This window comes from Oncorhynchus mykiss, chromosome 9, assembly GCF_013265735.2.
Source record: "Oncorhynchus mykiss isolate Arlee chromosome 9, USDA_OmykA_1.1, whole genome shotgun sequence".
Lineage (NCBI taxonomy): Eukaryota > Metazoa > Chordata > Actinopteri > Salmoniformes > Salmonidae > Oncorhynchus > Oncorhynchus mykiss.
This window is the reverse complement of record NC_048573.1, coordinates 44,195,094-44,208,623: the sequence shown is the minus strand read 5'-3', so window position 1 is coordinate 44,208,623 and position 13,530 is coordinate 44,195,094. Positions and strand designations below refer to the sequence as shown.

Below are 13,530 nucleotides of genomic sequence, written 5' to 3'. Positions count from 1 at the left end.
ACTTGTTCTCAACTTGCCTACCTGGTTAAATAAAGGTGAAATAAAAAAATTAAAAAAATTCTACAATGTAGAAAATAGTCAAAATAAAGAAAAACCCTGGAATGAGTAGGTGTGTAGTTCTACAGTAGCAGAGAGTACAAAATGGTTGTTATAATTTAATATATACACAATAACAGCCACACTGGTATTTCTTACAGTATGAAAGGCCATGGCCCTAAGACTGATTGGACTGTACCAGAGTAAGTGTCCCCCTTAGACTTCTAAATTTGCTCACTTCAGGCAAAACAGAATTATGTTTTACCTCCAGGTTTTCTTCAATTTTCTGCAATGTTGCAAACTAGTATACGTAACAACTCTGCAAAATGTGTCCTACCCAGTCAGAAAACAGTGACGAACATAAGACACAGCACCCCTTCTACAGCCATGTGGGGGAGGGTTCTTGAAAAGTAACAACCAATAAAAAAATATAGCTGCTGGAAGCCAGCAGCAGCCTAGAAAATTCTCCAGACCGCCAAAGGTGTGACAACAATTTGATTTCTAGGTATGGCTACCCGAGATTAAGAGGCAATGTAACGTCAAGGCCTCCTCAGGTTGGGAGGCGTGGTTTCGTGGATGCGTGGCTTCAGTTGGTTATTTTTGGCCACTCATGATTGGAAGTGTTGAGACACTTCCGGATTTTGGCCCTTTATCTACTTCCCCATAGTTCAATGAACTTGTGGATGCCATTTTCATGTCTCGGGGTGCAATTGCTAACTAGCAATAGTGCAATGACTGGAAGTCTATGGTAACTGCAAGCAGATACCTTAAACTTCCAGTCATTGTACTAGATAAAGGGCTTCAATGCCAAAATCCAGGAATATCCCATTAAGTGCTCTAGTGTTGTTAATAAACGTTTGAGCATGTCCACTGCCAGTTCTGCAGTTTTAATAAGACTGACATATGAGCATGTGACAATAAAGAGCAAATATCCGCTGTTGTTTGAGTCGCCATTTTCACTACAGTATTATTAGCCTTTAATAAAAATGACTAAATTAAATCAAGCAAATAGGCCTAATTGATTCATCATTAATTAGACTTAATTTTCATAGGATGTTATTCATTTTTACTAGGCTACTATTGCAATAGCAATGTAATAATATGGAGGTTAATCATTCATAACAAGTAGGCCTACAGTAACACCCACCTACTGCCTATAGAGAGAAATAGTCATGGCATCTTTTTGTAGGCGATAACTCTGCCGTGGTTCGTTGGACAAAATCTATGGGGAAAACGAATGGCATTTTTGTAGGGTTTTTGGATGAACGCCGAAAAAAGGTCTGTGGCAAACACAGGCTTAGGAGATCTTATTAATTTTGTTCTATTCAGTGGTGGAAAAAGTCCCAATTGTCATACTTGAGTAAAAGTAAAGAAAACTTTGTAGAACATGACTGAAGTAAAAGTCACCCAGTAAAAGTCTAAAAGTATTTGGTTTAAAATATACTTAAGTATCAAAAGTAAATGTGATTGCTAAAATATACTTAAGTATCAAAAGTATAATTCCTTATATTAAGCAAACCATACAGCACCATTTTCTTGTTTTTTATTTATTTAAGGACAGCCAGGGGCACACTCCAACATTTAGACATCATTTACAAACTAAGCATGTTTGTTTAGTGAGTCCAGCAGATCAGAGGCAGTAGGGATGACTAGCGATGTTCTTTTGATAAGTGTGTGAATTAGACCATTTTGCTGTTCTGCTAGGCATTCAAAATAGTACTTTGGGTGTCAGGGAAAATGTATGGAGTAAAACATACATTTTCTTTAGCAATGTAGTAAAGTAAAAGTTATCCAAAATATAAATAGTAAAGTACAAATACCCCAAAAACAACTTAAGTACTTGAAAGTATTTTTACTTAAGTACTTTACACCAGTGGTTCTATAAGATCATCTTCATCAGCTAAAGTAACTTTGTGAATTTTGAAGAATTTATGTAATAAAAAAAGCACATAAAGGCTTCATAGTTCATAATGGTTATATTAACTGACTGCTATTAGGCTATTTTATAGAACAAATTTTATAAAATCTGTGTTAACCTCATACCTTATTTTCGGCGTTTATTCCAAAACCCTATTCTTTCCCCATTCATTTTTTTCCATAGGGATGACTGAACGAGAGAGGAAGCGGAAGAGGCCCTAATTTGGCGGAAAATCTGTCTCCCTCCGGCAGGTGGCGATTTTCGTTGTTTCGCCCACCAAGCAAGGAGTTTTTGTAAGGAGTTCAATGAGTGTCGAATTTGGCAAAACACCAAATTGAATGGCTTATTTGCTACGTGAGGTTTATTTGATTGAGTAGAAGTTTCGTAATGCTTAAATTGTTACGAGTGTACTGATACAAGTAGGACACGTGACATCTCGGCATCTTTGAGAAAATATCGGAGTTGTCGATATGGCTATGCATATTCATGACATGAGGCTAGTAGCATACCATTAAATACAGGTGGTTGATGTCAACAACCATCTTCGGATATTCAAATATTGATTAAAATAATGAGATATCCACCACTCCATAGAAAGGATAGTCGGGAGCTAGACAGCCCGCCATGCCGCTTTGTAGACAACAACTCCCATTGTTAGGGCGGAGAGTAGCTTGCCAGTATATCCATAATCTTTGGCTGAACGAACCAGAGGTAACGCATATCCGGGTTTTATGACTACAAACTGGCGAGCTCAATGTGTATGGGTGTGAGCGGAAACCGGAGTCATAGCAGCTGACATGTTTTAGCAAGAACTCCTAGCAGGCAAACAGCACGATGATGATTACTATTACTGGGTCGTCATATGTGTTTTTGAGGATGGGATAGGCTGCTGCAAGGCTATAGTAAATAGTAGGATACGGTCACTCAATCCACAACTCTTGTAACACAAAGTATCATGGCAAACAGCACTGTTAAGTGAGCAACTGACAGAGTAGACAATTAGATCGACTGGTATATCGTGACCTTTTTAACAAGTGGTTGTAGAAAGAGCGCGTAGGAGGTGGGGAAAGGAGTCGTGCGCAAATTTCCTTTGCGGATCATATTTTCACCATATTGCAACAACATGGAGTCGCAGACACAGTACACCCGAGAGGAGATCAACAGCACGATATGGGAAGTGCCGGAGAAGTACACGCGATTGAAGCAAATTGGGACAGGGGCGTACGGTTCCGTATGGTAAGTTGTTGACGATGGGCGCTATCCAAAGCTGGGGTGTGTTGTCAAGTACTTGACAGGGCAATCATACAGAGGGGAAAAAGCGAGTTTATTGTGATCTGGAAATGTTGTATAACTTGCATCAATTCCTACAATGTTACAAAATATCTGTCAACCTCGCTCACTACACTTATATGAATCACCAATTGGCACCAATACCAATAAATCAAATGCACTGTGTGTAGGCGGATATAGTGTAGTAGCAAATGCCTGGCTTTTCCTGCCAATACTTGTTTCAGTGAACATGTTGAGGCACAATGTTGAGCATAGTCTTTGTCTGAACAAATGAAAGCATGTGCTGTTAATGTGAATTTATTATTTTGATTCAGCAGCCTCGGCCTTATAATTGATCAGTATTTTTAAACTATCATTCTCCTAAGGGATGATGCCACATTTCCTGAGTATATTTTATGCAATAACAATATTTTCTCTGCCTCAGCTCGGTAATAAATGTGAAGACCACTGAGAAAGTGGCCATTAAGAAGCTTCACCGGCCCTTCCAGTCTGAGATTTTTGCAAAGAGGGCTTATCGGGAGCTTCGACTGCTCAAACACATGAAACATGAAAATGTGAGTATGGACTGTACACGTCCTGGCAATATCGTTGTCTTCTATCCCTCCAGTCTCCTTGACTCACATATCCCCACCCACGATGTGTTGCTCTTCACAGATTTTACATAACCTAATCAGCAAACTGATCCAAGACACTGGCACACAAAGCTGACATACAATATCAGTCTAATAGCGATAGCTGGCATAAGATGGCAGTAGCCATTTCCCTCTATCCCTCTCGTGGGATTTACAACTTGTTTTTCTTCTCTCATGTGCAAACTTCCTTCATAGGTGATAGGGCTTCTGGATGTGTTTACTCCTGCTGCTGGGCTTGATGAATTCACAGATTTGTGAGTATTTACCACAGTGATATCAGACACAGAGTAATGCCTATTGCAGTCAGAGGCAGAGAATGGCTTTGGTGATTTGGCGGGGCTCATATACAGTACCAGTCAAAAGTTTGGACACACCTACTTATTCAAATCACATTTATTTATAAAGCCCTTCTTACATCAGCTGATATCTCAATGTGCTATACAGAAACCCAGCCATTCAAGGTTTTTTTTTTTTTTTTTTTTACATTGTGGAATAGTGAAGACATCAAAACTATGAAATAGATTATTCAAAGTAGCCACCCTTTGCCTTGATGACAGCTTTGCACACTCTTGGCATTCTCTCAACCAGCATGAGGCAGTCACCTGGAATGCATTTATGTTAACAGGTGTGCCTTGTTAAAAGTTAATTCAACTCCCTATGACCTAGGCTCAACGTAGAGAAGGGAGCAGCATTCTGAATGTTGCAGATGCATATTGTGCTGAGCTGACGTGATTCCCTCTCTTATATGACAAAAGCATGTCTGTTCTAGTACTATTTATGTCGGGTGATTCTATAAAATTGTACACCACTGAATGCAACTCGGGTGTCATTTTTAAGTCCATATAGGTGTTGAGGAGTTCGATAGATGGAGTGATTTGTCTGTCCACAGCTACCTGGTGATGCCTTACATGTTCACCGACCTCTCCAAAGTCAAAGGACTTCTCACTGAAGACAGAGTGCAGTTCCTTGTCTATCAGATGCTGTGTGGACTAAGGGTGAGCTTGTTTGTGCACAAAAAAAGTAGTCTTAAAAGAAATGTGGATTCTGGTGCTGCAAATCTTTTGCAACACGATTCTGTTTATATTCAATTCAGTGTTACGCTTAGTTAATTACCATTGCAGTGCTTAATCATAGCGCTTAATAATGATGTCTTCTCTGTTTTCATGGCAGTACATTCACAAAGCTGGCATCATCCACAGGGTAAGTTGGCTGCGCCGTTGGTAACACCTCGCCACAGCATCTTATAACAGCTCTATTTCGTTTGTGGCTCATGATAATGTTATTTTAAAGGCTGTGGCAGTAGATCTTCGGTCCCGAAGATCCGGCGAATGTGTTTATTATCTACTTCATGCACAGTCTCTGCTCTACTCGTAGAGAACAAGCTAATCTGGCAAATGGTGCTCGTTTCATGAAGTTAGAACAAAGCTGAATCAATGTCTGCAAGATCGCATAATAATAGTATTCTACATAACAGAACCAGCTGTAATTGCATAGTATATCTCCCATGTGACCATTATTTTTGTACTTTATACTCCTTTATCCAATTGGTAGTTACGATCTTGTCCCATCGCTGCAACACCCGTACGGACTCGGGAGAGGCGAAGGTCGAGAGCCAAGCGTCCTCCGAAACGCGTCCTCAGAAATGCGACCCCCGTCAAGCCGCACTGCTTCTTGACACACTGCTCACTTAACCCGGAATCCAGCCGCACCGATGTGTCGGAGTAAACACTGTTCAGCTGGCGAATGAAGTTGGCATGCGTGCTCCTGGCCGCCACCAGGAGTCGCTCGAGCGAAATGGCTGCGACACAGCCCAAAGATTGAACCCGGATATGTAGTGACGCCTCTAGCACTGCGATGCAGTGCCTTAGACCGCTGTGCCACTCGGGAGGCCATGTTTAATGTTTTTAAATGTATGGAAAAAAGTATTTTGTCTGTTATGTGTTTTTTGTTTTGTCTGACCCCAGTAAGACTAGCTGTCGGCTAATGGGGATCTTAAAAAATCAAATCCCTGTAAGACAAAAACACCACCGCATTTTTCTCTCATATAGCCAAAACTCAGTGTGCGCCACTAGGCAAAATACACAGGTAGGTTATGGTATAGTTTAACACCATCTGCTCTACGATTCGGCCACTGTACATCATTCAAAACAACACTGAAGGCTACTTTGAAACAACACTGTATAACTCAAGATCTACATGCATATCCCCATGAAACTGATTGAGATCAAATGGAACGTTATCCGTACATGTGCAGAAGATACGGGAGGTTTAGTACAGGGGGAAAAAAGGTCTGGGAAAAGTCGGATCCGCAGCCACTCTGTATTTTAAAGAATCATAGACATTGAGTCATTATGGCTAACCCTGTCCTAACATGTAGGATGAGAAGGCCTTCTTTCTGATATGCCTCTGTCTCCATGCATGTCTAGAATTGTAAAGACACACCCATGTATGTACTAATGTGCGTATTCATTTGGAATTAATGGTGAATGGAAGCATTTGTTTGGGTATAAACGATAAGAGAAATAGGGCAGGCCCACAGTGGATATGGATATGCAATCAACATCTATGTATTGTGTCTGCCCTTAATGTCTTAATCTCAGGCACGCAAGGGCCACCCTCAATGTTTTTCGTTTGTCAAATTTTTATTTTGCAGGACCTGAAGCCTGGTAACTTGGCTGTCAATCAAGACTGTGAATTAAAGGTTTGTGACATGAATACAAGTTCATTAGAGAAATAATTCTATTGGGGAAGATTCCTAAGATAATGTGTAAAATTATGCTTTGCAGATCCTGGACTTTGGTCTTGCTCGCCATGCCGAGGCGGAGATGACGGGCTATGTTGTGACCCGCTGGTACCGGGCACCAGAGGTCATTCTAAACTGGATGCACTACACCCAGACTGGCAAGACAATCATATCTATTAAAAACTTTCACTCTCGGCCACATCCATCCCGAAGGCCTATGCTCAGCTTCGTAATAACCTGAAACGCTACAGAGCTGACAGACTTATGTAGAGCGTGAAACATTACAGAGCCGCCAGAATGTTTTACATGCAGCCTGATACACTATATGCAAAGGTATGTTGACACCCCTTCAAATTAGTGGATTCAGCTATTTCAGCCACACCCATTGCTGACAGGTGTGTAAAATCTAGCACACAGCCATGCAATCTCCATAGACAAACATTGGCAGTAGAATGGCCTTACTGAAGACCTCAGTGACTTTCAACGTGGCACCGTCATAGGATGCCTCTTTTCCAACAAGTCAGTTCGTCAAATTTCTGCCCTGCTAAAGCTGCCCCAGTCAACTGTAAGTGCTGTTATTGTGAAATGGAAACGTCTAGGAGCAACAACAGCTCAGCCGCAAAGTGGTAGGCTACACAAGCTCACAGAACGGGACTGCCTAGTGCTGAAGCGTGTAAAAATTGTCTGTCCTTGGTTGCAACACTCACTACTGAGATCCAAACTGCCTCTGGAAGCAACGGCAGCGTAATAACTGTTTGTCGGGAGATTCATGAAATTGGTTTCCATGGCCGAGCATCCGCACACAAGCCTAAGATCACCATGCGCAATGCCAAGCGTTGGCTGGAGTGCTTAAAAGCAGTGGAAACGCGTTCTCTGGAGAGATTAATCTTCACCATCTGGCAGTTTGACGGACAAATCTGCTTTTGGCGGATGCCAGGAGAATGCTGCCTGCCACTATACATAGAGCCAACTGTAAGGTTTGGTGGAGTAGGAATAATGGTTTTGGCTGTTTTTCACAGTTCGGGCTTGGTCCCTTAGTTCCAGTGAAGGGAAATCTTAATGCCACAGCATACAATGACATTCTGGACAATTCTGTGCTTCCGACTTTGTGGCAACAGTTTGGGGAAGGCCCTTTCCTGTTTCAGCATGACAATGCCCCCGTGCAAGTGAGGTTCATATAGAAATGGTTTGTCGAGATCAGTGTGGAAGGACTTGACTGGCCTGCACTGACCTCAACCCCATCGAACACCTTTGGGATGAATTGGAACACCGACTGCGAGCCAGGTCTAATCGCCCGACCTCACTAATGCTCTTGTGGCTGAATAGAAGCAAGTCCTCGCAGCAATGTTCCTTCCCAGAAGAGTGGAGGCTATTTTAGCAGCAAAGGGGGGACCAACTCCATATTAATGCCCATGATTTCTGAATGAGATGTTCGACAAGTTGGTGCCCACATACTTTTGGTTATGTTACGGCGCTGACATTGTGCTACGTACAGCCTCAAACATTACAGAGCTGACCGTCTACTTTCATTTCATTTGTGCAATATGTTTTGATTTGGGTAACACTTGACATTTACAATGGATTTTCTTGCCTTAGTGTGTTTATACACAACAGTGTACTTTGTTACTTAGTAGAGTGTAATTACAGTAGTCTTAACACAGTAACTATTGAGGTAAAAAGCCTCTGTGTAATATAAGGTTCTGTATGCGCCCTTTTACAATATTTGCCACATTGTGCATGATAGTTGTTGACAATCAGTGCTGTGTTATCATTGTTATTGGTTAGTCCAAGCTGCCTGGCCCTGGAGTCAAGTTGTCTCATAATACTACCACACTCAATCCTTTACACAGGGTTGCTTTGAGATTGCAGTCCCTTGAGCAAACAGCAAGGTGTGGCTTTGTTGTGAATTTGTTTTCGATGCCACTATTTAATTGATTATGTCTGTTCCTCCATTTTAGTGGACATCTGGTCTGTGGGCTGTATCATGGGAGAGATGATCAATGGGAAGACGCTTTTCAAAGGGAAAGACTGTATCCTGTTACTATTCTACTTGTTTTTTTTTTTCAAATCCGTATCGTGTCTGTACCACAGTCTGTTACCTGACCCAAGCCAGCTATTTATCAAGGACGGCGAATGAAAGGATGACAAACCCATCTATGATTAGTGTCGTCCCATACTGTGTGCGCTGTAGCATAGCCGACACTTCTATCGCCCAGTAGAGTACAGTACAGGCAGTACAGGCATGAAAACAAATAATAAGAAGAGTTTGCTATGGCATGTGCAGTACAGTTATGGGAAAAGGGTCATCTATGACATGGCTTTTGTTGAAATTGTTTGGAGACACTACCGATATGAACATGAATGTGTTGGGCTTGAGTGACCTTGACTTTAACCCTTGACTCCCAGACATGGATCAGCTGACTCAGATCATGAAAGTAACTGGTGTACCCGGTCCTGACTTCATTCAGAAACTGGACAGTCAGGAGGTAGAGTTGGCACCTGGATATCACTGATCGTACACTTGATATTTTGAACTGTATATTTTGACAATTGTGCATAATTCCCTTCTTTTGAATTGGAAAGTGCCTGTCTTTTGAATTGGAGTATGAACAATAAACTCCTCAGTCAGGGTCCTTGAACTAATTATTTTCTTATCTCTTCCTGTCTTCTGATAGGCAAAAAGCTATGTGCGGTCCCTCCCTCACTTTCCCAGAAAAGACTTCTCTAAGTTGTTCCCCAGAGCAAGTGCACAGGGTGAGTTAAAATGCTATTGATTTGATGATGCTAAGCACATACGTTAGTTATTGTTACACATTAGAAATGCTGTGATTCAGACTTAAATGTACAATTTGTACAGTACCAGTTTAAATTTGACACACTTACTCATTTAAGGGTTTTTCTTTATTGTTACCATTTTCTACATTGTAGAATAATAGTGAAGACATCAAAACTATTAAATAACACATATGGAATCATGTAGTAACCAAAAAAGTGTTAAATAAATATGTATTTGATTCTTCAAAGTAGCCACCCTGTAGAAAATAGAAGAAAAAAATTAAGAAAGACCCTTTATTGAATAGGTGTGTCCAAACTTTTTACTGGTACTCTAAATGTGTAATACATTTAGTGGCCTTATACATTAGTTTGATTGCTATATATAGGCCCACACAGAGATATTGTGGGAAAATTGCAGCTTGAGAATGGTTTTCCGATGGGAGTCATCTGTTGAAAGATGATGCAAACTGATATGATTGCGCAATATGTCCAGCTTTGTAAGGATTCAACTTGTATGGAAAAGTTGACATTTGTTTAACTGACAATTGATGAATGCGTATGCATTTTTATTTACATCTCTGTGTGGCCAATAAGTTCGCCAACTTGTGGCATATTTCTGGTTTTCATTCTCTATTTAACTGCTCTCCCAGCGATTGACCTTCTTGAGAAGATGCTGGTTTTAGATGGTGAGACTCGGCTTACTGCTGAGAGTGCTCTGACACACCCGTATTTTGATGGCTTGAGAGATCCAGAGGACTGCCCTGAGCCACAGCCATATGATGACAGTCACGACAATGCCACACTGCCTCTGGAGGATTGGAGGCGTAAGTGCAAAGTATTTTAATGTTTAATTTGAAGTAAAAAACATTTTTTTAATCACTTTCCGTTTTTTGTGTCTGTGATCTGTCAGTGTCACAATTATAAAGCTACTTTAGGTGTTTACCCACATAAATCTGTTGCAATGTATTGTATTTCATTGTCTACCCTTCAACCCTTTCATTGCCTTTCCATTGCCTGCCCTTCTCCTAGGGTTATCCTTCAAAGAGGTGAAGAGCTTTGTGCCATTCCCACGACGGGACTCCAAGAGGCGAAACACACTGACAATTTCTCCGTGATTCCATGCTTGTGATATCAGAAAACACTGCTACCACACACCAGCAAACGGCAGTAGGCCTTACACCATGTTGCCCCTGAAACAATCCTGTCATAATTATTTTCTAAATGAAGCCTGTGGTTGAATTTTGTATTGGGGAGTATTGAGCTACATTGTGCCGTCTGTCTCTTTTGGCCTAATTTGTAATGGTCGATCAGTGTTTCAGCAGTCAGATTGTTTCAAATTTAACCCCACCTCCCCACCCATCAGTGAATTAGTACATTGTTCCCTCTACATATTACAATTGTTCATGTTTTATCATACCTGATGTTTAATGGTCTTACTGTATGGTTTTCTTTTTCTAATAGTTGATATATTAAAGATGAGTTAAATGTAATGTACAGTTGAAATTGGAAGTTTACAGACACCTTTGCCAAATACATTTAAACTTAGTAAAAATTCCCTGTCTCAGGTCAGTTAGGATCACCACTTTATTTTAATAATGTGAAATGTCAGAATAATAGTAGAGAGTGATTTATTTCAGCTTTTACTTCTTTCATCACATCCCCAGTGGGTCAGAAGTTTACATATACTCAATTAGTATTTGGTAGCATTGCCTTTAAATTGTTTAACTTGGGTCAAACATTTCAGGTAGCCTTCCACAAGCTTCCCACAATAAGTTGTGTGAATTTTGGCCCATTCCTCCTGACAGAGCTGGTGTAACTGAGTCAGGTTTGTAGGCCTCCTCGCTCGCACACGCTTTTCCAGTTCTGCCCACATATTTTCTATGGTTTGAGGTCAGGGCTTTGTGATGGCCACTCCAATACCTTGACTTTATTGTCCTTCAGCCATTGTGCCACAATTTTAGAAGTATGCTTTGGGTCATTGTCCATTTGGAAGACCCATTTGAGACCAAGCTTTAACTTCCTGACTGATGTCTTGAGATGTTGCTTCAATATATCCACATAATTTTCCTCATGATGCCATCTATTTTGTGAAGCGCCCCAATCCCTCCTGCAGCCAAGCTACCCCACAACACGATGCTGCCACCCCCGTACTTCACGGTTGGGATGGTGTTCTTCAGCTCCCCCTTTTTCCTCCAAACATAACGATGGTGATTATGACCAAATAGTTACATCAAGGTAGGCCTTGAAATACATCCACAGGTACACCTCCAATTGACTCAAATGATGTCAATTAGCCTATGAGAAGCTTCTAAAGCCATGACATCATTTTCTGGAATTTTCCAAGCTGTTTAAAGGCACAGTCAACTTATTGTTTGTAAACGTCTGACCCACTGGAATTGTGATAGAGTGAATATAAGTTAAATAATATCTGTAAACAATTGTTGGAAAAATGACTTGTGTCGTGCACAAAGTAGATATCCTAACTGACTTGCCAAAACTATAGTTTGTTCACCAAAAAATTGTGGAGTGGTTGAAAAGAGTTTTAATGACTCCATTCTAAGTGTATGTAAACGTTCGACTTCAACTGTATGTAATAGGAACTTTGTTTTCTCAATAAATGGCAAATTATTCATACATCCTTACTTCGGTCTCTGAATGCTACACTTTTCTCTAACCTAACTCATCTAAAAAAAAAACATGCAAAATCCTATACCTTGCCTTAAGTATTATTCTTAAATCAAATGTTATTAGTCACATGCGCCAAATAGAGCAGGTGTAGGTAGACCTTACAGTGAAATGCTTACTTACAAGCCTCTAACCAACAATGCAGTTTAAAAAATACAAATAAGTAATTAGTAATTAAAGAGCTAAAATAAGAATAACGAGACTATATACAGGGGGGGATACCGGTACAGAGTCAATGTGCGGGGGCACCGGTTAGTTGAGGTAATATGTACATGTAGGTAGAGTTATTAAAGTGACTATACATAGATGAAAACAAAAGAGAGTAGCAGCGGTGTAAAAGAGGGGGGGGGGGGGTGCAAATAGTCTGGGTAGCCATTTGATTAGATGTTCAGGAGTCTTATGGCTTGGGTAGAAGCTGTTTAGAAGCCTCTTGGACCTAGACTGGGCCCTACAGTACTGCTTGCCGTTGCTGTAGCATAGAGAACAGTCTATGACTAGGGTGGGTGGAGTCTTTGACAATTTTTAGGGCCTTCCTCTGACACCGCCTGGTATAGAGGTCCTGGATGGCAGGGAGCTTGGCCCCAGCGATGTCCTGGGCCATTCGCACTACCCTCTGTAGTGCCTACTGGTCGGAGGCCAAGCAGTTGCCATACTAGGCAGTGATGCAACCAGTCAGGATGCTCTTGATGGTGCAGCTGTAGAACCTTTTGAGGATCTGAGGACCCATGCCAAATCTTCCTGAGGGGAAATAGGTTTTGTCGTGCCCTCTTCATGACTCTTGGTTTTGCTTGGACCATGATAGTTTGTTGGTGATGTGGACACCAAGGAACTTGCAGCACTCAATCTGCTCCACTGCAGCCTCATCGATGAGAATGGGGGCGTACTCTGTCCTCTTTTTCCTGTAGTCCACAATCATTCTCTTTATCTTGATCACTTTGAGGGAGAGGTTGTTGTCCTGGCACCACACGGCCAGGTCTCTGACGACCTATAGGCTGTCTCATCGTTGTCGGTGATCAGGCCTACCACTGTTGTGTCATCGACAAACTTAATGATGGCGTTGGAGTCGTGCCTGGCCGTGCAGTCATGAGTGAATAGGGAGTACAGGAGGGGACTGAGCACGCACCCCTGAGGGGCCCATGTGTTGAGGATCGGAGTGGCAGATGTGTTGCTACCCACCCTCACCACCTGGGGGCAGCCCGTCAGGAAGTCCAGGATCCAGTTGCAGAGGGAGGTGTTTAGTCCTAGGATCCTTAGCTTAGTGATGAGCTTTGAGGGTACTATGGGGTTGAATGCTGAGCTGTAGTCAATGAATAGCATTCTCACATAGGTGTTCCTTTTGTCCAGGTGGGAAAGGGCAGTATGGAGTGCAGTAGAGATTGCATCATCTGTGGATCTGTTGGGGCAGTATGCAAATTGGAGTGAGGCTAGGGTTTCTGGAAAAATGGAGTTGA

The 13,530-nt window shown here is 41.6% G+C and overlaps 1 protein-coding gene across 1 annotated transcript; it reads left to right on the top strand.

Moving 5' to 3' along the window:
- The first annotated feature begins 2,158 nt into the window (after positions 1-2,158).
- Positions 2,159-12,036, top strand: mapk13 (mitogen-activated protein kinase 13). Its single transcript, XM_021615842.2, has 12 exons — positions 2,159-3,190; positions 3,669-3,798; positions 4,072-4,130; positions 4,766-4,871; positions 5,047-5,076; positions 6,530-6,577; positions 6,663-6,777; positions 8,578-8,649; positions 9,026-9,105; positions 9,295-9,373; positions 10,045-10,218; positions 10,424-12,036. The coding sequence occupies exons 1-12, from the start codon at positions 3,078-3,080 to the stop codon at positions 10,507-10,509; spliced, it is 1,092 nt and encodes a 363-aa protein (XP_021471517.1). The 5' UTR covers positions 2,159-3,077; the 3' UTR covers positions 10,510-12,036.
- The last annotated feature ends 1,494 nt before the right edge of the window (positions 12,037-13,530 follow it).

What these genes read in the sequence shown, in the direction of transcription:
- mapk13 (XM_021615842.2), top strand. Translation starts at nt 3,078, where the DNA reads ATGGAGTCGCAGACACAGTACACCCGAGAGGAGATCAACAGCACGATA. An exon ending in CTTGATGAATTCACAGATTT is followed by an intron (nt 4,131 to 4,765) that starts GTGAGTATTTAC and finishes GTCTGTCCACAG; the next exon opens with CTACCTGGTGATGCCTTACA. An exon ending in GCCTCTGGAGGATTGGAGGC is followed by an intron (nt 10,219 to 10,423) that starts GTAAGTGCAAAG and finishes CCCTTCTCCTAG; the next exon opens with GGTTATCCTTCAAAGAGGTG.